This window comes from Pleurodeles waltl, chromosome 2_1 (assembly GCF_031143425.1).
Source record: "Pleurodeles waltl isolate 20211129_DDA chromosome 2_1, aPleWal1.hap1.20221129, whole genome shotgun sequence".
In the NCBI taxonomy this organism is placed as follows: domain Eukaryota; kingdom Metazoa; phylum Chordata; class Amphibia; order Caudata; family Salamandridae; genus Pleurodeles; species Pleurodeles waltl.
In genome coordinates, this window is record NC_090438.1 from 457107629 (window position 1) to 457133740 (window position 26112).

Consider the following 26112-nt stretch of genomic DNA (forward strand, 5'->3'; position numbering starts at 1 on the left):
TTGCTGTCCAACCTGTGTGCAGTGGACCTCAAGGATTTTTAATTTGGCAATTCCTGTGTGTAGGAAGTTGGCTCTGTATGTGCTATTTCAAAGTAAGGAATAGCATGCACAGAGTCCAAGGGTTCCCCTTAGAGGTAAGATAGTGGCAAAAAGAGATAATACTAATGCTCTATTTTGTGGTAGTGTGGTCGAGCAGTAGGCTTATCAAAGGAGTAGTGTTAAGCATTTGTTGTACATACACACAGGCAATAAATGAGGAACACACACTCAGAGACAAATCCAGCCAATAGGTTTTGTTATAGAAAAATATATTTTCTTAGTTTATTTTAAGAACCACAGGTTCAAATTCTACATGTAATATCTCATTTGAAAGGTATTGCAGGTACGTACTTTAGGAACTTTGAATCATTACATTAGCATGTATACTTTTTACATAAAACACAATAAGCTGTTTTAAAAGTGGACACTGCAATTTTCACAGTTCCTGGGGGAGGTAAAGTATTGTTAGGTTTCACAGGTAAGTAAGTCACTTACAGGTTTCAATTCTTGGTCCAAGGTAGCCCACCGTTGGGGGTTCAGAGCAACCCCAAAGTCACCACACCAGCAGCTCAGGGCCGGTCGGGTGCAGAGGTCAAAGAGGTGCCCAAAACGCATAGGCTTCAATGGAGAGAAGGGGGTGCCCAGGTTCCAGTCTGCCAGCAGGTAAGTACCCGCGTCTTCGGAGGTCAGACCAGGGGGGTTTTGTAGGGCACCGGGGGGGACACAAGCCAGCACGAAAAGTACACCCTCAGCAGCGCGGGGCGGCCGGGTGCAGTGTGCAAACACGCGTCGGGTTTTCAATGGTTTTCAATGAGAGATCAAGGGATCTCTTCAGCGTTGCAGGCAGGCAAGGGGAGGGCTCCTTGGGGTAGGCACCACCTGGGCAAGGGAGAGGGCCTCCTGGGGGTCACTCCTGCACAGGAGTTCCGTTCCTTTATGTGCTGGGGGCTGCGGGTGCAGGGTCTTTTCCAGCCGTCGGGAAATGGAGTTCAGGCAGTCGCGGTCAGGGGGAGCCTCGGGATTCCCTCTGCAGGCGTCGCTGTGGGGGCTCAGGGGGGACAACTTTGGTTACTCACGGTCTCGGAGTCACCGGAGGGTCCTCCCTGAGGTGTTGGTTCTCCACCAGTCGAGTCGGGGTCGCCGGGTGCAGTGTTGCAAGTCTCACGCTTCTTGCGGGGAGTTGCAGGGGTCTTTAAATCTGCTCCTTGAAACAAAGTTGCAGTTCTTTTGGAGCAGTGCCGCTGTCCTTGGGAGTTTCTTGTCTTTCTTGAAGCAGGGCAGTCCTCAGAGGATTCAGAGGTCGCTGGTCCCTTGGAAAGCGTCGCTGGAGCAGGTTTCTTTGGAAGGCAGGAGACAGGCCGGTAAGTCTGGGGCCAAAGCAGTTGGTGTCTTCTGTTCTTCCTCTGCAGGGGTTTTTCAGCTCAGCAGTCCTCTTCTTTTTGTTAGTTGCAGGAATCTCAATTCTTAGGTTCAGGGGAGCCCTTAAATACTAAATTTAAGGGCGTGTTTAGGTCAGGTGGGGTTAGTAGCCAATGGCTACTAGCCCTGAGGGTGGGTACACCCTCTTTGTGCCTCCTCCCAAGGGGAGGGGGTCACAATCCTATCCCTTTTGGGGGAATCCTCCTTCTACAAGATGGAGGATTTCTAAAAGTCAGAGTCACCTCAGCTCAGGACACCTAAGGGGCTGTCCTGACTGGCCAGTGACTCCTCCTTGTTTTTCTCATTATCTCTCCTGGACTTGCCGCCAAAAGTGGGGGCTGGGTCCAGGAGGCGGGCATCTCCACTAGCTGGAGTGCCCTGGGGCATTGTAACACGAAGCTTGAGCCTTTGAAGCTCACTGCTAGGTGTTACAGTTCCTGCAGGGGGGAGGTGTGAAGCACCTCCACCCAGAGAAGGCTTTGTTTCTGTCCTCAGAGAGCACAAAGGCTCTCACCGCATGAGGTCAGAAACTCGTCTCTCAGCAGCAGGCTGGCACAGGCCAGTCAGTCCTGCACTGAACAATTGGGTAAAATACAGAGGGTATCTCTAAGATGCCCTCTGTGTGCATTTTTTAATAAATCCAACACTGGCATCAGTGTGGGTTTATTATTCTGAGAAGTTTGATACTAAACTTCCCAGTATTCAGTGTAGCCATTATGGAGCTGTGGCGTTCGTTTTTGACAGACTCCCAGGCCATATACTCTTATGGCTACCCTGCACTTATAATGTCTAAGGTTTTGCTTAGACACTGTAGGGGCATAGTGCTCATGCACCTATGCCCTCACCTGTGGTATAGTGCACCCTGCCTTAGGGCTGTAAGGCCTGCTAGAGGGGTGACTTACCTATGCCACAGGCAGTGTGAGGTTGGCATGGCACCCTGAGGGGAGTGCCATGTTGACTTAGTCATTTTCTCCCCACCAGCACACACAAGCTGGCAAGCAGTGTGTCTGTGCTGAGTGAGGGGTCCCTAGGGTGGCATAAGACATGCTGCAGCCCTTAGAGACCTTCCCTGGCATCAGGGCCCTTGGTACCAGGGGTACCAGTTACAAGGGACTTACCTAGGTGCCAGGGTTGTGCCAATTGTGGAAACAATGGTACATTTTAGGTGAAAGAACACTGGTGCTGGGGCCTGGTTAGCAGGGTCCCAGCACACTTCTCAGTCAAGTCAGCATCAGTATCAGGCAAAAAGTGGGGGGTAACTGCAACAGGGAGCCATTTCTTTACACTGTGTGCTATGTATTTTTTTGTAAATGGAATTAGTAAAATATATTGATTTTTGTGATATCCGTGTATCTCCAGTTGACCAACTGATTTTATATTTCTTGACTGTGAGACCTAGGCCGAATGGCATCTTTGTGTATGGTTCACAAAGTGAAATGCACACTAGAAAACAAGCTTCTTGAACACCCGGATGCACACTGAGGCTAAATATGATCATGCATTTTAATTCCAATCACCTACAGTCTAATGTTAAGCATTGAGCTTTGCAGTGTCCAAAAGTACCACATAATGTTATGTGGACACGTTCTACGTCTACAAGGCATTCCACACCTTAGGAAGTAGCAACATTTATGCAAGAAAATGTAAAACTAAATTCTTGTTTTTTACACAATCATGTCTTGTCTAGTTTTAGCACCTGGTATTTCTTACTGTCATGCAGCCAAATGTTGCTCTTTGTTAGGTCAGAACACCATAACATTTAGTTTGAATGATATAAAATTCAAAATGAAAATTTAAAAGCCCACGTGTTTTACTGTACTGACTGAGTGTAGGGTTTCAAGTCCCCCATTTCCCACTGCCTCAAAAGCCTTGGAAAGCTAAGTCTAAAGAGTGCCTGGGGATGGAGCCATTTTACATTTCCAAAGTGCACTTGTTTTACCGTCCTCTGAAGATCGTCTGGAGGGCTTCTCCTTCTTTCCCTTGCTCCCAGTAAAGTTTCATATTCAGCAGAACAGAGTCGCAGATTGTAGGAAGTTGGCTCTGTATGTGCTATTTCAAAGTAAGGAATAGCATGCACAGAGTCCAAGGGTTCCCCTTAGAGGTAAAATAGTGGTAAAAATAGATAATACTAATGCTCTATTTTGTGGTAGTGTGGTCGAGCAATAGGCTTATCCAAGGAGTAGTGTTAAGCATTTGTTGTACATACACATAGACAATAAATGAGGTACACACACTCAGAGACAAATCCAGCCAATAGGTTTTGTATAGAAAAATATATTTTCTTAGTTTATTTTAAGAACCACAGGTTCAAATTCTACATGTAATATCTCATTTGAAAGGTATTGCAGGTAAGTACTTTAGGAACTTTAAATCATAAAAATTGCATGTATACTTTTCAAGTTATTGACAAATAGCTGTTTTAAAAGTGGACACAGTGCAATTTTCACAGTTCCTGGGGGAGGTAAGTTTTTGTTAGTTTTACCAGGTAAGTAAGACACTTACAGGGTTCAGTTCTTGGTCCAAGGTAGCCCACCGTTGGGGGTTCAGAGCAACCCCAAAGTCACCACACCAGCAGCTCAGGGCCGGTCAGGTGCAGAGTTCAAAGTGGTGCCCAAAACACATAGGCTAGAATGGAGAGAAGGGGGTGCCCCGGTTCCGGTCTGCTTGCAGGTAAGTACCCGCGTCTTCGGAGGGCAGACCAGGGGGGTTTTGTAGGGCACCGGGGGGGACACAAGTCCACACAGAAATTTCACCCTCAGCAGCGCGGGGGCGGCCGGGTGCAGTGTAGAAACAAGCGTCGGGTTTTCAATGTTAGTCTATGAGAGATCTCGGGATCTCTTCAGCGCTGCAGGCAGGCAAGGGGGGGATTCCTCGGGGAAACCTCCACTTGGGCAAGGGAGAGGGACTCCTGGGGGTCACTTCCCCAGTGAAAGTCCGGTCCTTCAGGTCCTGGGGGCTGCGGGTGCAGGGTCTCTCCCAGGCGTCGGGACTTTAGGTTCAAAGAGTCGCGGTCAGGGGAAGCCTCGGGATTCCCTCTGCAGGCGGCGCTGTGGGGGCTCAGGGGGGACAGGTTTTGGTACTCACAGTATCAGAGTAGTCCTGGGGTCCCTCCTGAGGTGTTGGATCGCCACCAGCCGAGTCGGGGTCGCCGGGTGCAGTGTTGCAAGTCTCACGCTTCTTGCGGGGAGCTTGCAGGGTTCTTTCAAGGCTGCTGGAAACAAAGTTGCAGCCTTTCTTGGAGCAGGTCCGCTGTCCTCGGGAGTTTCTTGTCTTTTCGAAGCAGGGGCAGTCCTCAGAGGATGTCGAGGTCGCTGGTCCCTTTGGAAGGCGTCGCTGGAGCAGGATCTTTGGAAGGCAGGAGACAGGCCGGTGAGTTTCTGGAGCCAAGGCAGTAGTCGTCTTCTGGTCTTCCTCTGCAGGGGTTTTCAGCTAGGCAGTCCTTCTTCTTGTAGTTGCAGGAATCTGATTTTCTAGGGTTCAGGGTAGCCCTTAAATACTAAATTTAAGGGCGTTTTTAGGTCTGGGGGGTTAGTAGCCAATGGCTACTAGCCCTGAGGGTGGGTACACCCTCTTTGTGCCTCCTCCCAAGGGGAGGGGGTCACAATCCTAACCCTATTGGGGGAATCCTCCATCTGCAAGATGGAGGATTTCTAAAAGTTAGAGTCACCTCAGCTCAGGACACCTTAGGGGCTGTCCTGACTGGCCAGTGACTCCTCCTTGTTGCTTTCTTTGTTCCCTCCAGCCTTGCCGCCAAAAGTGGGGGCTGTGGCCGGAGGGGGCGGGCAACTCCACTAAGCTGGAGTGCCCTGCTGGGCTGTGACAAAGGGGTGAGCCTTTGAGGCTCACCGCCAGGTGTTACAGCTCCTGCCTGGGGGAGGTGTTAGCATCTCCACCCAGTGCAGGCTTTGTTACTGGCCTCAGAGTGACAAAGGCACTCTCCCCATGGGGCCAGCAACATGTCTCTGGTGTGGCAGGCTGCTGGAACTAGTCAGCCTACACAGACAGTCGGTTAAGTTTCAGGGGGCACCTCTAAGGTGCCCTCTGTGGTGTATTTTACAATAAAATGTACACTGGCATCAGTGTGCATTTATTGTGCTGAGAAGTTTGATACCAAACTTCCCAGTTTTCAGTGTAGCCATTATGGTGCTGTGGAGTTCGTGTTTGACAGACTCCCAGACCATATACTCTTATGGCTACCCTGCACTTACAATGTCTAAGGTTTTGTTTAGACACTGTAGGGGTACCATGCTCATGCACTGGTACCCTCACCTATGGTATAGTGCACCCTGCCTTAGGGCTGTAAGGCCTGCTAGAGGGGTGGCTTACCTATACTGCATAGGCAGTGAGAGGCTGGCATGGCACCCTGAGGGGAGTGCCATGTCGACTTACTCGTTTTGTCCTCACTAGCACACACAAGCTGGCAAGCAGTGTGTCTGTGCTGAGTGAGAGGTCTCCAGGGTGGCATAAGACATGCTGCAGCCCTTAGAGACCTTCCTTGGCATCAGGGCCCTTGGTACTAGAAGTACCAGTTACAAGGGACTTATCTGGATGCCAGGGTCTGCCAATTGTGGATACAAAAGTACAGGTTAGGGAAAGAACACTGGTGCTGGGGCCTGGTTAGCAGGCCTCAGCACACTTTCAATTGTAAACATAGCATCAGCAAAGGCAAAAAGTCAGGGGGCAACCATGCCAAGGAGGCATTTCCTTACACAACCCCCCCCCAAACGAAAGAGGATGAGACTAACCTTTCCCAAGAGAGTCTTCATTTTCTAAGTGGAAGAACCTGGAAAGGCCATCTGCATTGGCATGGGCAGTCCCAGGTCTGTGTTCCACTATAAAGTCCATTCCCTGTAGGGAGATGGACCACCTCAACAGTTTAGGATTTTCACCTTTCATTTGCATCAGCCATTTGAGAGGTCTGTGGTCAGTTTGAACTAGGAAGTGAGTCCCAAAGAGGTATGGTCTCAGCTTCTTCAGGGACCAAACCACAGCAAAGGCCTCCCTCTCAATGGCACTCCAACGCTGCTCCCTGGGGAGTAACCTCCTGCTAATGAAAGCAACAGGCTGGTCAAGGCCATCATCATTTGTTTGGGACAAAACTGCCCCTATCCCATGTTCAGAGGCATCAGTCTGCACAATGAACTGCTTAGAATAATCTGGAGCTTTTAGAACTGGTGCTGAGCACATTGCTTGTTTCAGGGTGTCAAAGGCCTGTTGGCATTCTACAGTCCAGTTCACTTTCTTGGGCATTTTCTTGGAGGTGAGTTCAGTGAGGGCTGTCACAATGGATCCATATCCCTTCACAAACCTCCTGTAATACCCAGTCAAGCCAAGGAATGCCCTGACTTGAGTCTGGGTTTTTGGAGCTACCCAGTCCAGAATAGTCTGGATCTTGGGTTGGAGTGGCTGAACTTGGCCTCCACCTACAAGGTGTCCCAAGTAAACCACAGTTCCCTGCCCTATCTGGCATTTGGATGCCTTGATAGAGAGGCCTGCAGATTGCAGAGCCTTCAAAACCTTCTTCAGGTGGACCAGGTGATCCTGCCAGGTGGAGCTAAAGACAGCAATATCATCAAGATAAGCTGTGCTAAAGGACTCCAAGCCAGCAAGGACTTGATTCACCAACCTTTGGAAGGTGGCAGGGGCATTCTTTAAACCAAAGGGCATAACAGTAAACTGATAATGCCCATCAGGTGTGGAGAATGCTGTTTTCTCTTTTGCTCCAGGTGCCATTTTTATTTGCCAGTACCCTGCTGTCAAGTCAAAGGTACTTAAGAATTTGGCAGCACCTAATTTGTCTATGAGCTCATCAGCTCTTGGAATTGGATGAGCATCTGTCTTGGTGACAGAATTGAGCCCTCTGTAGTCCACACAAAACCTCATCTCTTTCTTTCCATCTTTGGTGTGAGGTTTGGGGACTAAGACCACTGGGCTAGCCCAGGGGCTGTCAGAGCGCTCAATCACTCCCAATTCCAGCATCTTGTGGACTTCCACCTTGATGCTTTCCTTAACATGGTCAGATTGTCTAAAGATTTTGTTCTTGACAGGCATGCTGTCTCCTGTGTCCACATCATGGGTACACAGGTGTGTCTGACCAGGGGTTAAGGAGAAGAGTTCAGGAAACTGTTGTAGGACTCTCCTACAATCAGCTTGCTGTTGGCCAGAGAGGGTGTCTGAGTAGATCACTCCATCTACTGTGCCATCTTTTGGGTCTGATGACAGAAGATCAGGGAGAGGTTCACTCTCTGCCTCCTGATCCTCATCTGTTACCATCAACAGATTGACATCAGCCCTGTCGTGGAAGAGCTTAAGGCGGTTTACATGGATCACCCTCTTGGGGCTCCTGCTTGTGCCCAGGTCCACCAGGTAGGTGACCTGACTCTTCCTTTCTAGTACTGGGTAAGGGCCACTCCATTTGTCCTGGAGTGCCCTGGGAGCCACAGGCTCCAGAACCCAGACTTTCTGCCCTGGTTGGAACTCAACCAGTGCAGCCTTTTGGTCATACCAAAACTTCTGGAGCTGTTGGCTGGCCTCAAGGTTTTTGGTTGCCTTTTCCATGTACTCTGCCATTCTAGAGCGAAGGCCAAGTACATAGTCCACTATGTCCTGTTTAGGCTCATGGAGAGGTCTCTCCCAGCCTTCCTTAACAAGGGCAAGTGGTCCCCTTACAGGATGACCAAACAGAAGTTCAAAGGGTGAGAATCCTACTCCCTTCTGTGGCACCTCTCTGTAAGCGAAAAGCAGACATGGCAAGAGGACATCCCATCTCCTTTTGAGCTTTTCTGGGAGCCCCATGATCATGCCTTTTAATGTCTTGTTGAATCTCTCAACCAAGCCATTAGTTTGTGGATGGTATGGTGTAGTGAATTTATAAGTCACTCCACACTCATTCCACATGTGCTTTAGGTATGCTGACATGAAGTTGGTACCTCTGTCAGACACCACCTCCTTAGGGAAACCCACTCTGGTAAAGATACCAATGAGGGCCTTGGCTACTGCAGGGGCAGTAGTCGACCTAAGGGGAATAGCTTCAGGATACCTGGTAGCATGATCCACTACTACCAGGATATACATATTTCCTGAGGCTGTGGGAGGTTCCAGTGGACCAACTATGTCCACACCCACTCTTTCAAAGGGAACCCCCACCACTGGAAGTGGAATGAGGGGGGCCTTTGGATGCCCACCTGTCTTACCACTGGCTTGACAGGTGGGGCAGGAGAGGCAAAACTCCTTAACCATGTTGGACATATTGGGCCAGTAGAAGTGGTTGACTAACCTCTCCCACGTCTTGGTTTGTCCCAAATGTCCAGCAAGGGGAATGTCATGGGCCAATGTTAGGATGAACTTCCTGAACAGCTGAGGCACTACCACTCTCCTAGTGGCACCAGGTTTGGGGTCTCTGGCCTCAGTGTACAGGAGTCCATCTTCCCAATAGACCCTATGCGTTCCATTTTTCTTGCCTTTGGACTCTTCAGCAGCTTGCTGCCTAAGGCCTTCAAGAGAGGGACAGGTTTCTTGTCCCTTACACAGCTCCTCCCTTGAGGGTCCCCCTGGGCCTAAGAGCTCAACCTGATAAGGTTCAAGCTCCAAAGGCTCAGTTCCCTCAGAGGGCAGAACTTCTTCCTGAGAAGAGAGGTTCCCTTTCTTTTGCTGTGTTGCAGTTGGTTTCCCAACTGACTTTCCTGTTCTCTTGGTAGGCTGGGCCATTCTTCCAGACTCCAGCTCTACTTGTTCACCCTGTGCCTTGCACTGTGCTCTTGTTTTCACACACACCAGTTCAGGGATACCCAGCATTGCTGCATGGGTTTTTAGCTCTACCTCAGCCCATGCTGAGGACTCCAGGTCATTTCCAAGCAGACAGTCCACTGGGATATTTGAGGAGACCACCACCTGTTTCAGGCCATTGACCCCTCCCCATTCTAAAGTAACCATTGCCATGGGATGTACTTTTCTCTGATTGTCAGCGTTGGTGACTGTGTAAGTTTTTCCAGTCAGGTATTGGCCAGGGGAAACCAGTTTCTCTGTCACCATGGTGACACTGGCACCTGTATCCCTCAGGCCCTCTATTCTAGTCCCATTAATTAAGAGTTGCTGTCTGTATTTTTGCATGTTAGGCGGCCAGACAGCTAGTGTGGCTAAATCCACCCCACCCTCAGAAACTAGAGTAGCTTCAGTGTGGACCCTGATTTGCTCTGGGCACACTGTTGATCCCACTTGGAGACTAGCCATACCAGTGTTACCTGGATGGGAGTTTGGAGTGGAACCTTTCTTGGGACAGGCCTTGTCTCCAGTTTGGTGTCCATGCTGTTTACAGCTATGACACCAGGCCTTTTTGGGATCAAAGTTTTTACCCTTGTACCCATTGTTCTGTGAAGAGGCTCTGGGCCCACCCTCCTGTGCAGGTTTTTGGGGGCCTGTAGAAGACTCTTTACTATTTTTAGTTTTGGTTGTCTCATCACCCTTCCCCTGGGGAGTCTTTGTGACCCCTTTCTTTTGGTCACCCCCGTTGAAGTCTTGGACACCCTTGTCTTGACCCAATGGTCCGCCTTCTTTCCCAATTCTTGGGGAGAAATTGGTCCTAGGTCTACCAGATGCTGATGCAGTTTATCATTGAAACAATTACTTAACAGGTGTTCTTTCACAAATAAATTGTACAGCCCATCATAATTACTTACACCACTGCCTTGAATCCAACCATCTAGTGTTTTCACTGAGTAGTCTACAAAGTCAACCCAGGTCTGGCTCGAGGATTTTTGAGCCCCCCTGAATCTAATCCTATACTCCTCAGTGGAGAATCCAAAGCCCTCAATCAGGGTACCCTTCATGAGGTCATAAGATTCTGCATCTTGTCCAGAGAGTGTGAGGAGTCTATCCCTACACTTTCCTGTGAACATTTCCCAAAGGAGAGCACCCCAGTGAGATCTGTTCACTTTTCTGGTTACACAAGCCCTCTCAAAAGCTGTGAACCATTTGGTGATGTCATCACCATCTTCATATTTAGTTACAATCCCTTTAGGGATTTTCAACATGTCAGGAGAATCTCTGACCCTATTTATGTTGCTGCCACCATTGATGGGTCCTAGGCCCATCTCTTGTCTTTCCCTCTCTATGGCTAGGATCTGTCTTTCCAAAGCCAATCTTTTGGCCATCCTGGCTAACTGGATGTCCTCTTCACTGGGGTTATCCTCAGTGATTTCAGAGGTGTTGGTCTCTCCTGTGAGGGAACCAGCATCTCTGACTATTATTTTTGGAGTCAGGGTTTGAGGGACCCTGTTCTCCCTAGATAGGACTGGTAGGGGGGAATTTTCCTCCAAGTCACTATCCTCTTCCTCTGAGTTGCCACCCTCAGAGGGGTTGGCCTTTTCATACTCTGCCAAAAGCTCCTGGAGCTGTATTTTGGTAGGTTTGGGGCCCATTGTTATTTTCTTTATTTTACAGAGTGACCTTAGCTCCCTCATCTTAAGATGGAGGTAAGGTGTGGTGTCGAGTTCCACCACAGTCACATCTGTGCTAGACATTTTGCTTCTAAAAGTTGGAATACTTTTTAAGAATCTACAACTGGTTCTAGAATCTAATTCAAACTTTTACAAACTTTTAAACTCTAAAAGAGATGCTAAACAGGATCTAACACAAGGCCCTAGCAGGTCTTTTAAGAATTTAGAAAACTTTTCAAATTGCAAAAATCAATTTCTAATGACAATTTTGGAATTTGTCGTGTGATCAGGTATTGGCTGAGTAGTCCAGCAAATGCAAAGTCTTGTACCCCACCGCTGATCCACCAATGTAGGAAGTTGGCTCTGTATGTGCTATTTCAAAGTAAGGAATAGCATGCACAGAGTCCAAGGGTTCCCCTTAGAGGTAAAATAGTGGTAAAAATAGATAATACTAATGCTCTATTTTGTGGTAGTGTGGTCGAGCAATAGGCTTATCCAAGGAGTAGTGTTAAGCATTTGTTGTACATACACATAGACAATAAATGAGGTACACACACTCAGAGACAAATCCAGCCAATAGGTTTTGTATAGAAAAATATATTTTCTTAGTTTATTTTAAGAACCACAGGTTCAAATTCTACATGTAATATCTCATTTGAAAGGTATTGCAGGTAAGTACTTTAGGAACTTTAAATCATAAAAATTGCATGTATACTTTTCAAGTTATTGACAAATAGCTGTTTTGAAAGTGGACACTTAGTGCAATTTTCACAGTTCCTGGGGGAGGTAAGTTTTTGTTAGTTTTACTAGGTAAGTAAGACACTTACAGGGTTCAGTTCTTGGTCCAAGGTAGCCCACCGTTGGGGGTTCAGAGCAACCCCAAAGTCACCACACCAGCAGCTCAGGGCCGGTCAGGTGCAGAGTTCAAAGTGGTGCCCAAAACACATAGGCTAGAATGGAGAGAAGGGGGTGCCCCGGTTCCGGTCTGCTTGCAGGTAAGTACCCGCGTCTTCGGAGGGCAGACCAGGGGGGTTTTGTAGGGCACCGGGGGGGACACAAGTCCACACAGAAATTTCACCCTCAGCAGCGCGGGGGCGGCCGGGTGCAGTGTAGAAACAAGCGTCGGGTTTTCAATGTTAGTCTATGAGAGATCTCGGGATCTCTTCAGCGCTGCAGGCAGGCAAGGGGGGGATTCCTCAGGGAAACCTCCACTTGGGCAAGGGAGAGGGACTCCTGGGGGTCACTTCCCCAGTGAAAGTCCGGTCCTTCAGGTCCTGGGGGCTGCGGGTGCAGGGTCTCTCCCAGGCGTCGGGACTTTAGGTTCAAAGAGTCGCGGTCAGGGGAAGCCTCGGGATTCCCTCTGCAGGCGGCGCTGTGGGGGCTCAGGGGGGACAGGTTTTGGTACTCACAGTATCAGAGTAGTCCTGGGGTCCCTCCTGAGGTGTTGGATCGCCACCAGCCGAGTCGGGGTCGCCGGGTGCAGTGTTGCAAGTCTCACGCTTCTTGCGGGGAGCTTGCAGGGTTCTTTCAAGGCTGCTGGAAACAAAGTTGCAGCCTTTCTTGGAGCAGGTCCGCTGTCCTCGGGAGTTTCTTGTCTTTTCGAAGCAGGGGCAGTCCTCAGAGGATGTCGAGGTCGCTGGTCCCTTTGGAAGGCGTCGCTGGAGCAGGATCTTTGGAAGGCAGGAGACAGGCCGGTGAGTTTCTGGAGCCAAGGCAGTAGTCGTCTTCTGGTCTTCCTCTGCAGGGGTTTTCAGCTAGGCAGTCCTTCTTCTTGTAGTTGCAGGAATCTGATTTTCTAGGGTTCAGGGTAGCCCTTAAATACTAAATTTAAGGGCGTTTTTAGGTCTGGGGGGTTAGTAGCCAATGGCTACTAGCCCTGAGGGTGGGTACACCCTCTTTGTGCCTCCTCCCAAGGGGAGGGGGTCACAATCCTAACCCTATTGGGGGAATCCTCCATCTGCAAGATGGAGGATTTCTAAAAGTTAGAGTCACCTCAGCTCAGGACACCTTAGGGGCTGTCCTGACTGGCCAGTGACTCCTCCTTGTTGCTTTCTTTGTTCCCTCCAGCCTTGCCGCCAAAAGTGGGGGCCGTGGCCGGAGGGGGCGGGCAACTCCACTAAGCTGGAGTGCCCTGCTGGGCTGTGACAAAGGGGTGAGCCTTTGAGGCTCACCGCCAGGTGTTACAGCTCCTGCCTGGGGGAGGTGTTAGCATCTCCACCCAGTGCAGGCTTTGTTACTGGCCTCAGAGTGACAAAGGCACTCTCCCCATGGGGCCAGCAACATGTCTCTGGTGTGGCAGGCTGCTGGAACTAGTCAGCCTACACAGACAGTCGGTTAAGTTTCAGGGGGCACCTCTAAGGTGCCCTCTGTGGTGTATTTTACAATAAAATGTACACTGGCATCAGTGTGCATTTATTGTGCTGAGAAGTTTGATACCAAACTTCCCAGTTTTCAGTGTAGCCATTATGGTGCTGTGGAGTTCGTGTTTGACAGACTCCCAGACCATATACTCTTATGGCTACCCTGCACTTACAATGTCTAAGGTTTTGTTTAGACACTGTAGGGGTACCATGCTCATGCACTGGTACCCTCACCTATGGTATAGTGCACCCTGCCTTAGGGCTGTAAGGCCTGCTAGAGGGGTGGCTTACCTATACTGCATAGGCAGTGAGAGGCTGGCATGGCACCCTGAAGGGAGTGCCATGTCGACTTACTCGTTTTGTCCTCACTAGCACACACAAGCTGGCAAGCAGTGTGTCTGTGCTGAGTGAGAGGTCTCCAGGGTGGCATAAGACATGCTGCAGCCCTTAGAGACCTTCCTTGGCATCAGGGCCCTTGGTACTAGAAGTACCAGTTACAAGGGACTTATCTGGATGCCAGGGTCTGCCAATTGTGGATACAAAAGTACAGGTTAGGGAAAGAACACTGGTGCTGGGGCCTGGTTAGCAGGCCTCAGCACACTTTCAATTGTAAACATAGCATCAGCAAAGGCAAAAAGTCAGGGGGCAACCATGCCAAGGAGGCATTTCCTTACACAGATGCAGGGAAAGGCATAGTGGCCACCATTTGCAACAGCAATACCCAATTTGTAGTTCAAAACTTGATGTGTTTAGCATGTATGAGGACATAAAGTGGTACTCTTTTCCACACTCTTACATGCATTTGTGAATCGGCCCTGAAACTTACACCTCCCTTTTAGTGAGACTGAAAAGAGGACACTCCCCTTTCAATGTGTATAACTTACATAAGGCTATTCACGTTTTAAATAATTTGGGGACAGTTCACAAATGCATACAGGAATGGGAAGAGTACTACCTGAGCACTACTTTACAAGCTCCAAAATACCTTTGTGAATTGGAACCACTATTTTGAGCTTCAAGATAAAATTCTTTGCTCTTGCCTTTAAAATCATTGTGTCGAATGTCATATTTCTGCTTGTTTTGTAATTAGGGCAGGCCCAGCCTGCATCCATTTACCCATGTGCATTATGTTTGGTTAGACTAATTCTGTGTATAAATGGGCTCTTTCAGTGGGAAATATTCCATATGAAGCAACAGAAGAACAGCTGAAGGACATTTTCTCTGAAGTTGGTCCTGTTGTCAGTTTTAGGTGAGTTGTATTTGTGTTGATTTGACTTTTGCAGTCTGTTGAAGGGATATACTGTAAGTAGTGACTATTCTGTCTGTTGTGCTCTCCTCGTTTGTTCTATCCATTATCCAGGACCGAAATTTCATCCAATTTAACAGCCTTGATAATTTCCTTTCTCAAGTGTGTGTGTCAGTATATTAATGGATTTTTTATTTTATTTTTGGTTTTTGGAACCTTTGTATTTTCAGCACCGTAGTCCACAACAAAAGCAAGCTTTGAGCAGTAGCTAGTATGGATTTGGTATCCAAAAGGATAATCACGATCAATGGTTGTATTGTGTAGGGGAATAGTCAATCTTGTCATGATAATGGCTAAGAAGTTCAAACATAACTGGTTTAAAAGGCAGTTACTTTGTTCAGAGGTAGTCATTTTCTGATTCACTCCTAATTGATATTTGTAATAAATATCTACTCACAAAGTAATTGTGCGTTTAAATTCACTTATGAAAATGTATCCATCTTCTTGAATAAAATGTTACTCTTTCAGCACATGATGTCCATTATCTTATGCCCTAGGTTTCATTGTCAAGACCGTCATTATGGCCTTTGGATGTGTGATTGTGTATGAACAGTGCTTGCAAGAATGTGCTGAAGTGATGGATGTATTGTGTTTGTAAGAATATCTTGACTGTGACTCTAGATTTACAAAGCAGGATAGTAGTGTAGTTACTGGTGAGTGCTAGCATTAGATTTAAGAAGCTAATGCCCATATTATTGCTGTAACCATTCTTTGTATGTTTTTCATATGCGACAGGGAGCACAATTAGTCACTCAATTTGATTATTGTTCTGCTGGGTGTTAAGTAATAAAGGTCTGTTTGTAATCCAACTGCAATTTTGGGGATCTCAGTTGTTTGCCGAGTGTTCTAGACTAACCACCAAGTAACTCAACAGGTGGAGATTGTCTCACCATAGTAACTGAGGAGGAGTGTATCCTGCATCTGGGCCTAATAGGTAGGCAGAAACAGTACCACTGATTTACTAGAACTTGAACGGGTATAGGAAGGTCATTTTAACAGAACCATTTGTTTAATAGAGACCATCATGGTTGAATTTGGTAGAATGAAGGGGACTGGTGGTTGTTGGGGAAGGTTGTACATTATTCCAATGCCACGGTTGAGCATTTTGTCTGTGGTGTGAAATAAAGGCATATTTTTTTAGGTAACCTGGTAAACAAGCATTAGAAATTGGGTTTTTAGTTGAGAGGGGGTTCAGAGGTGGGAGACCCTATCTCAAGCAACAACCACAATCACTGTCCGGGTGAACCACAAAGTCGCTAATTTTACCTTTGCCTAATCCTCTGGTAGATTGGCTCAAAAGAAGTCATGATTAACTTACAGGCAATGTATGAATTATTTTTGCAGAATAAAGTGAAAACACAGCACAACAAAAATCCCACACCAGTTTAGAAAAATAAAGAAAAATGTAATCAATTATTTGACAACAAAAACAACCAAAATCAAATCGGAACCGAAGTTACGAATTTGTAAAGTTTTTTTATTTTTTATTTTTTAAATAACACCTAAATTATCAAAACGCCAACTGTGGACATCTAGTCACGCAAGACCGGGACAAAGTCGAAAGTTTCAGTCATTTGCAATGTAGCGCCATTCAGATACACAAGGTCTTTGAATATCATATTTGTGCCCTGTACACTTTTGAGGTGCAGATTGTGTTTCCCTTTTTAAATTTAAAAAAAAAAAAAAAAAATTTGCAAACAAACACGTTTCAGTTCTTCACTAAAGCTCAGTTTCTGGGCTTTTTTTTCTTCTAATTGTGGGAAATGCCTACTCCTTTCAGCTGCCATTAAAGATACAAAACCCATTTAAAGTGTGTGTTTCTGAGATTATGGAACCATTCTGCAGGTGCTTAGAAGAATTATCACTGAACTGCTGTTTACTTTTAAGGATGCCGTTTAAGGTACTCATCAAAAGCAGAGGTCCATGACCTCATCCCATCAGCTTGCTGTGTGCTGCACGGGGAAGCTGTGTCCTGGTTAAGTGATTTAATACCATGTGACACTTCCCACAAACCTCTTTGAATTGTTGGGCAGATTATATTGGGGAGCTGACTTCGCGAAAGCTTTGAGTTCTAGCGTTATAAGCACACGAGACCTTATCATCTTTGACAGAACATTTCTGTTATTTTGGTGGTTTAGATTTAGACAACATTTGGTGCTCAGAGGTAGCCCCTCCTATATTAAAGCAGTAATATAATATTTGATATAATAATTTGATTCTGGGGTTAATACATTTGTTGGCAGTATTGATCCCTGCTAATTGATACTGCCTAAATGTAATGAACTGGGAATTTCTTCTGTATTTAAAAGGAATGGCAAGTTTTATTTGTCACTTTCTTAAGATATATTTACAAAATCTTTCCAGAGTCCTCGTTTTCATCTCGGAGCTCTAAATGTGTAACTTTACATTTTGGTGAGCAAGGAAACCCTGTAATTTAGACCACATTTCTGAAGACTCAACTAGTCTAGTTTTCCTATTCCCTGTGTTATTCCACGTACTCCACTAGCTTCCAATACCAGAGTGTGCCAATAAGTGTACAAGTTCTTTCAAGTTTGCATCCAAAAAATCCAACTGCTCCGTAGACATAATTTCACAAGGCCCAGCAGAATGTACGTTTATATGGTCTCAAAGACAGGGTACGCCTAATTTTCTAGGGGATATTTTAGCGTTTGAGTTTGTGCAAACCAGCGTATACTTATGTAATGTAATTTGGTTTTTCATTGATGATGTTGTGATTTAAGCTATGGACTGATATGCAGAGAGAGAGAGAAATATGGGAGGAGATCTAGATAGAGTGTGTGCATGTGTCTGTGTTTAACAAGATTTCCAAGTTAGTTTCACAGCTGAGAGGAGTACATTTGAGTCTTGCTCTCTAACCAAGAGTACTGATTGTAAGGAAATGCCTCCTTGGCATGGTTGCCCCCTGACATTTTGCCTTTGCTGATGCTATGTTTACAATTGAAAGTGTGCTGAGGCCTGCTAACCAGGCCCCAGCACCAGTGTTCTTTCCCTAACCTGTACTTTTGTATCCACAATTGGCAGACCCTGGCATCCAGATAAGTCCCTTGTAACTGGTACTTCTAGTACCAAGGGCCCTGATGCCAAGGAAGGTCTCTAAGGGCTGCAGCATGTCTTATTCCACCCTGGAGACCTCTCACTCAGCACAGACACACTGCTTGCCAGCTTGTGTGTGCTAGTGAGAACAAAACGAGTAAGTCTACATGGCACTCCCCTCAGGGTGCCATGCCAGCCTCTCACTGCCTATGCAAGTATAGGTCAGTCACCCCTCTAGCAGGCCTTACAGCCCTAAGGCAGGGTGCACTATACCATAGGTGAGGGTACCAGTGCATGAGCATGGTACCCCTACAGTGCCTAAACAAAACCTTAGACATTGTAAGTGCAGGGTAGCCATAAGAGTATATGGTCTGGGAGTTTGTCAAACACGAACTCCACAGCACCATAATGGCTACACTGAAAACTGGGAAGTTTGGTATCAAACTTCTCAGCACAATAAATGCACACTGATGCCAGTGTACATTTTATTGCAAAATACACCCCAGAGGGCACCTTAGAGGTGCCCCCTGAAACTTAACCGACTGTCTGTGTAGGCTGACTAGTTCCAGCAGCCTGCCACACTAGAGACATGTTGCTGGCCCCATGGGGAGAGTGCCTTTGTCACTCTGAGGCCAGTAACAAAGCCTGCACTGGGTGGAGATGCTAACACCTCCCCCAGGCAGGAGCTGTGACACCTGGCGGTGAGCCTCAAAGGCTCATCCCTTTGTCACAGCCCAGCAGGGCACTCCAGCTTAGTGGAGTTGCCCGCCCCCTCCGGCCACGGCCCCCACTTTTGGCGGCAAGGCTGGAGGGAACAAAGAAAGCAACAAGGAGGAGTCACTGGCCAGTCAGGACAGCCCCTAAGGTGTCCTGAGCTGAGGTGACTCTAACTTTTAGAAATCCTCCATCTTGCAGATGGAGGATTCCCCCAATAGGGTTAGGATTGTGACCCCCTCCCCTTGGGAGGAGGCACAAAGAGGGTGTACCCACCCTCAGGGCTAGTAGCCATTGGCTACTAACCCCCCAGACCTAAACACGCCCTTAAATTTAATATTTAAGGGCTACCCTGAACCCTAGAAAATTAGATTCCTGCAAACTACAAGAAGAAGGACTGCCTAGCTGAAAACCCCTGCAGAGGAAGACCAGGAGACGACAACTGCCTTGGCTCCAGAAACTCACCGGCCTGTCTCCTGCCTTCCAAAGAACTCTGCTCCAGCGACGCCTTCCAAGGGACCAGCGACCTCTGAATCCTCTGAGGACTGCCCTGCTTCGAAAAAGACAAGAAACTCCCGAGGACAGCGGACCTGCTCCAAAAAGACTGCAACTTTGTTTCAAGAAGCAGCTTTAAAGAACCCTGCAACTCCCCGCAAGAAGCGTGAGACTTGCAACACTGCACCCGGCGACCCCGACTCGGCTGGTGGAGAACCAACACCTCAGGGAGGACCCCCGGACTACTCTCCGACTGTGAGTACCAGAACCTGTCCCCCCTGAGCCCCCACAGCGCCGCCTGCAGAGGGAATCCCGAGGCTTCCCCTGACCGCGACTCTCTGAAACCGAAGTCCCGACGCCTGGAAAAGACCCTGCACCCGCAGCCCCCAGGACCTGAAGGACCGGACTTTCACTGGAGAAGTGACCCCCAGGAGTCCCTCTCCCTTGCCCAAGTGGAGGTTTCCCCGAGGAAGCCCCCCCTTGCCTGCCTGCAGCGCTGAAGAGATCCGTTGATCTCTCATAGACTAACATTGCAAACCCGACGCTTGTTCTAAACACTGCACCCGGCCGCCCCCGCGCCGCTGAGGGTGAAATTTCTGTGTGGGCTTGTGTCCCCCCCGGTGCCCTACAAAACCCCCCTGGTCTGCCCTCCGAAGACGCGGGTACTTACCTGCAAGCAGACCGGAACCGGGGCACCCCCTTCTCTCCATTATAGCCTATGCGTTTTGGGCACCACTTTGAACTCTGCACCTGACCGGCCCTGAGCTGCTGGTGTGGTGACTTTGGGGTTGCTCTGAACCCCCAACGGTGGGCTACCTTGGACCAAGAACTGAACCCTGTAAGTGTCTTACTTACCTGGTAAAACTAACAAAAACTTACCTCCCCCAGGAACTGTGAAAATTGCACTGTGTCCACTTTTGAAATAGCTATTTGTGAATAACTTGAAAAGTATACATGCAATTGAAATGATTCAAAGTTCCTAATGTACTTACCTGCAATACCTTTCAAACAAGATATTACATGTTAAATTTGAACCTGTGGTTCTTAAAATAAACTAAGAAAAGATATTTTTCTATAACAAAACCTATTGGCTGGATTTGTCTCTGAGTGTGTGTACCTCATTTATTGTCTATGTGTATGTACAACAAATGCTTAACACTACTCCTTGGATAAGCCTACTGCTCGACCACACTACCACAAAATAGAGCATTAGTATTATCTATTTTTACCACTATTTTACCTCTAAGGGGAACCCTTGGACTCTGTGCATGCTATTCCTTACTTTGAAATAGCACATACAGAGCCAACTTCCTACATTGGTGGATCAGCGGTGGGGTACAAGACTTTGCATTTGCTGGACTACTCAGCCAATACCTGATCACACGACAAATTCCAAAATTGTCATTAGAAATTGATTTTTGCAATTTGAAAAGTTTTCTAAATTCTTTAAAGACCTGCTAGGGCCTTGTGTTAGATCCTGTTTAGCATTTCTTTTAGAGTTTAAAAAGTTTGTAAAAGTTTGAATTAGATTCTAGAACCAGTTTTAGATTCTTAAAAAGTATTCCAACTTTTAGAAGCAAAATGTCTAGCACAGATGTGACTGTGGTGGAACTCGACACCACACCTTACCTCCATCTTAAGATGAGGGAGCTAAGGTCACTCTGTAAAATAAAGAAAATAACAATGGGCCCCAAACCTACCAAAATACAGCTCCAGGAGCTTTTGGCAGAGTTTGAAAAGGCCAACCCCTCTGAGGGTGGCAACTCAGAGGAAGAGGATAGTGACTTGGGGGAAAATTCCCCCCTACCAGTCCTATCTAGGGAGAACAGGGTCTCTCAAACCCTGACTCCAAAAATAATAGTCCGAGATGCTGGTTCCCTCACAGGAGAGACCAACACCTCTGAAATCACTGAGGATAACTCCAGTGAAGAGGACATCCAGTTAGCCAGGATGGCCAAAAGATTGGCTTTGGAAAGACAGATCCTAGCCATAGAGAGGGAAAGACAAGAGATGGGCCTAGGACCCATCAATGGTGGCAGCAACATAAATAGGGTCAGAGATTCTCCTGACATGTTGAAAATCCCTAAAGGGATTGTAACTAAATATGAAGATGGTGATGACATCACCAAATGGTTCACAGCTTTTGAGAGGGCTTGTGTAACCAGAAAAGTGAACAGATCTCACTGGGGTGCTCTCCTTTGGGAAATGTTCACAGGAAAGTGTAGGGATAGACTCCTCACACTCTCTGGACAAGATGCAGAATCTTATGACCTCATGAAGGGTACCCTGATTGAGGGCTTTGGATTCTCCACTGAGGAGTATAGGATTAGATTCAGGGGGGCTCAAAAATCCTCGAGCCAGACCTGGGTTGACTTTGTAGACTACTCAGTAAAAACACTAGATGGTTGGATTCAAGGCAGTGGTGTAAGTAATTATGATGGGCTGTACAATTTATTTGTGAAAGAACACCTGTTAAGTAATTGTTTCAATGATAAACTGCATCAGCATCTGGTAGACCTAGGACCAATTTCTCCCCAAGAATTGGGAAAGAAGGCGGACCATTGGGTCAAGACTAGGGTGTCCAAAACTTCCACAGGGGGTGACCAAAAGAAAGGGGTCACAAAACCTCCCCAGGGGAAAGGTGGTGAGACAGCCAAAAATAAAAATAGTCAAGAGTCTTCTAAAGGCCCCCAAAAACCTGCACAGGAGGGTGGGCCCAGAGCCTCTTCACAAAACAATCCTGGGTACAAGGGTAAAAACTTTGATCCCAAAAAGGCCTGGTGTCGAAACTGTAGTCAGTCTGGACACCAAACTGGAGACAAGGCCTGTCCCATGAAAAGTTCCACTCCAAACTCCAATCCAGGTAACACTGGAATGGCTAGTCTCCAAGTGGGATCAACAGTGTGCCCAGAGCAAATCAGAGTCCACACTGAAGCTACTCTAGTCTCTGAGGGTGGGGTGGATTTAGCCACACTAGCTGCCTGGCCTCCTAACATGCAAAAATACAGGCAGCAGCTCTTTATTAATGGGACAAGTGTAGAGGGCCTGAGGGATACAGGTGCCAGTGTCACCATGGTGACAGAGAAACTGGTTTCCCCTGGCCAATACCTGACTGGAAAAACTTATACAGTCACCAATGCTGACAATCAAACTAAAGCACATCCCATGGCAATGGTAACTTTAGAATGGGGAGGGGTCAATGGCCTGAAACAGGTGGTGGTCTCCTCAAACATCCCAGTAGACTGTCTGCTTGGAAATGACCTGGAGTCCTCAGCATGGGCTGAGGTAGAGCTAAAGACCCATGCAGCCATGCTGGGTATCCCTGAACTGGTGTGTGTAAAAACAAGAGCACAATGCAAGGCACAGGGTGAAAAAGTAGAGCTGGAGTCTGGAAAAATGGCCCAGCCTACCAAGAGAAAAGGAAAGTCAGTTGGGAAACCAACTGCAACACAGTCAGAAAAAGGGAACCTCTCTTCTCAGGAAGAAGTTCTGCCCTCTGAGGGAACTGAGCCTTTGGAGCTTGAACCTTATCAGGTTGAGCTCTTAGGCCCAGGGGGACCCTCAAGGGAGGAGCTGTGTAAGGGACAAGAAACCTGTCCCTCTCTTGAAGGCCTTAGGCAGCAAGCTGCTGAAGAGTCCAAGGGCAAGAAAAATGGAACACATAGGGTCTATTGGGAAGATGGACTCCTGTACACTGAGGCCAGAGACCCCAAACCTGGTGCCACTAGGAGAGTGGTAGTGCCTCAGTCGTTCAGAGAGTTTATTCTGACCTTAGCCCATGATATTCCCCTTGCTGGGCATTTGGGACAAACCAAGACGTGGGAGAGGTTAGTCAACCACTTCTACTGGCCCAATATGTCCCAGAAGGTTAAGGAGTTTTGCCTCTCCTGCCCCACCTGTCAATCCAGTGGTAAGACAGGTGGGCACCCAAAGGCCCCCCTCATTCCACTTCCAGTGGTGGGGGTCCCCTTTGAAAGAGTGGGTGTGGACATAGTTGGTCCACTAGAACCTCCCACAGCCTCAGGAAATATGTACATCCTAGTAGTAGTGGATCATGCTACTAGGTATCCTGAAGCTATTCCCCTTAGGTCGACTACCGCCCCTGCAGTAGCCAAGGCCCTCATTGGTATCTTTACCAGAGTGGGTTTCCCTAAGGAGGTGGTGTCTGACAGAGGTACCAACTTCATGTCAGCATACCTAAAGCACATGTGGAATGAGTGTGGAGTGACTTACAAATTCACTACACCATACCATCCACAAACTAATGGCTTAGTTGAGAGATTCAACAAGACACTAAAAGGCATGATCATGGGGCTCCCAGAAAAACTCAAAAGGAGATGGGATGTCCTCTTGCCATGTCTGCTTTTCGCTTACAGAGAGGTGCCACAGAAGGGAGTAGGATTCTCACCCTTTGAACTTCTGTTTGGCCACCCTGTAAGGGGACCACTTGCTCTTGTGAAAGAAGGCTGGGAGAGACCTCTTCATGAGCCTAAACAAGACATAGTGGACTATGTACTTGGCCTTCGCTCTAGAATGGCAGAGTACATGGAAAAGGCAACCAAAAACCTTGAGGCCAGCCAACAGCTCCAGAAGTTTTGGTATGACCAAAAGGCTGCACTGGTGGAGTTCCAACCAGGGCAGAAAGTCTGGGTTCTGGAGCCTGTGGCTCCCAGGGCACTCCAGGACAAATGGAGTGGCCCTTACCCAGTGCTAGAAAGGAAGAGTCAGGTCACCTACCTGGTGGACCTGGGCACAAGCAGGAGCCCCAAGAGGGTGATCCATGTGAACCGCCTTAAGCTCTTCCATGACAGGGCTGATGTGAATCTGTTGATGGTAACAGATGAGGATCAGGAGGCAGAGAGTGAACCTCTCCCTGATCTTCTGTCATCAGACCCAAAAGATGGCTCAGTAGATGGAGTGATCTACTCAGACACCCTCTCTGGCCAACAGCAAGCTGATTGTAGGAGAGTCCTACAACAGTTTCCTGAACTCTTCTCCTTAACCCCTGGTCAGACACACCTGTGTACCCATGATGTGGACACAGGAGACAGCATGCCTGTCAAAAACAAAATCTTTAGACAGTCTGACCATGTTAAGGAAAGCATCAAGGTGGAAGTCCACAAGATGCTGGAATTGGGAGTAATTGAGCGCTCTGACAGCCCCTGGGCTAGCCCAGTGGTCTTAGTCCCCAAACCTCACACCAAAGATGGAAAGAAAGAGATGAGGTTTTGTGTGGACTACAGAGGGCTCAATTCTGTCACCAAGACAGATGCTCATCCAATTCCTAGAGCTGATGAGCTCATAGACAAATTAGGTGCTGCCAAATTCTTAAGTACCTTTGACTTGACAGCAGGGTACTGGCAAATAAAAATGGCACCTGGAGCAAAAGAGAAAACAGCATTCTCCACACCTGATGGGCATTATCAGTTTACTGTTATGCCCTTTGGTTTAAAGAATGCCCCTGCCACCTTCCAAAGGTTGGTGAATCAAGTCCTTGCTGGCTTGGAGTCCTTTAGCACAGCTTATCTTGATGATATTGCTGTCTTTAGCTCCACCTGGCAGGATCACCTGGTCCACCTGAAGAAGGTTTTGAAGGCTCTGCAATCTGCAGGCCTCTCTATCAAGGCATCCAAATGCCAGATAGGGCAGGGAACTGTGGTTTACTTGGGCCACCTTGTAGGTGGAGGCCAAGTTCAGCCACTCCAACCCAAGATCCAGACTATTCTGGACTGGGTAGCTCCAAAAACCCAGACTCAAGTCAGGGCATTCCTTGGCTTGACTGGGTATTACAGGAGGTTTGTGAAGGGATATGGATCCATTGTGACAGCCCTCACTGAACTCACCTCCAAGAAAATGCCCAAGAAAGTGAACTGGACTGTGGAATGCCAACAGGCCTTTGACACCTTGAAACAAGCAATGTGCTCAGCACCAGTTCTAAAAGCTCCAGATTATTCTAAGCAGTTCATTGTGCAGACAGATGCCTCTGAACATGGGATAGGGGCAGTTTTGTCCCAAACAAATGATGATGGCCTTGACCAGCCTGTTGCTTTCATTAGCAGGAGGTTACTCCCCAGGGAGCAGCGTTGGAGTGCCATTGAGAGGGAGGCCTTTGCTGTGGTTTGGTCCCTGAAGAAGCTGAGACCATACCTCTTTGGGACTCACTTCCTAGTTCAAACTGACCACAGACCTCTCAAATGGCTGATGCAAATGAAAGGTGAAAATCCTAAACTGTTGAGGTGGTCCATCTCCCTACAGGGAATGGACTTTATAGTGGAACACAGACCTGGGACTGCCCATGCCAATGCAGATGGCCTTTCCAGGTTCTTCCACTTAGAAAATGAAGACTCTCTTGGGAAAGGTTAGTCTCATCCTCTTTCGTTTGGGGGGGGGTTGTGTAAGGAAATGCCTCCTTGGCATGGTTGCCCCCTGACTTTTTGCCTTTGCTGATGCTATGTTTACAATTGAAAGTGTGCTGAGGCCTGCTAACCAGGCCCCAGCACCAGTGTTCTTTCCCTAACCTGTACTTTTGTATCCACAATTGGCAGACCCTGGCATCCAGATAAGTCCCTTGTAACTGGTACTTCTAGTACCAAGGGCCCTGATGCCAAGGAAGGTCTCTAAGGGCTGCAGCATGTCTTATGCCACCCTGGAGACCTCTCACTCAGCACAGACACACTGCTTGCCAGCTTGTGTGTGCTAGTGAGAACAAAACGAGTAAGTCGACATGGCACTCCCCTCAGGGTGCCATGCCAGCCTCTCACTGCCTATGCAAGTATAGGTCAGTCACCCCTCTAGCAGGCCTTACAGCCCTAAGGCAGGGTGCACTATACCATAGGTGAGGGTACCAGTGCATGAGCATGGTACCCCTACAGTGCCTAAACAAAACCTTAGACATTGTAAGTGCAGGGTAGCCATAAGAGTATATGGTCTGGGAGTTTGTCAAACACGAACTCCACAGCACCATAATGGCTACACTGAAAACTGGGAAGTTTGGTATCAAACTTCTCAGCACAATAAATGCACACTGATGCCAGTGTACATTTTATTGCAAAATACACCCCAGAGGGCACCTTAGAGGTGCCCCCTGAAACTTAACCGACTGTCTGTGTAGGCTGACTAGTTCCAGCAGCCTGCCACACTAGAGACAGGTTGCTGGCCCCATGGGGAGAGTGCCTTTGTCACTCTGAGGCCAGTAACAAAGCCTGCACTGGGTGGAGATGCTAACACCTCCCCCAGGCAGGAGCTGTGACACCTGGCGGTGAGCCTCAAAGGCTCATCCCTTTGTCACAGC

The 26112-nt window shown here is 47.8% G+C and overlaps 1 protein-coding gene across 6 annotated transcripts in view; it reads left to right on the forward strand.

The window, feature by feature from the left end:
• CSTF2 (cleavage stimulation factor subunit 2) overlaps positions 1–26112 on the forward strand; it is a 348937-nt gene that overhangs the window by 9374 nt on the left and 313451 nt on the right. For all 6 annotated transcript variants that reach the window (XM_069213200.1, XM_069213209.1, XM_069213218.1 and 3 more), the window contains exon 2: positions 14423–14501. In XM_069213200.1, the coding sequence (XP_069069301.1) occupies positions 14423–14501 (79 nt within the window). The remainder of the gene's footprint in view (positions 1–14422; positions 14502–26112) is intronic.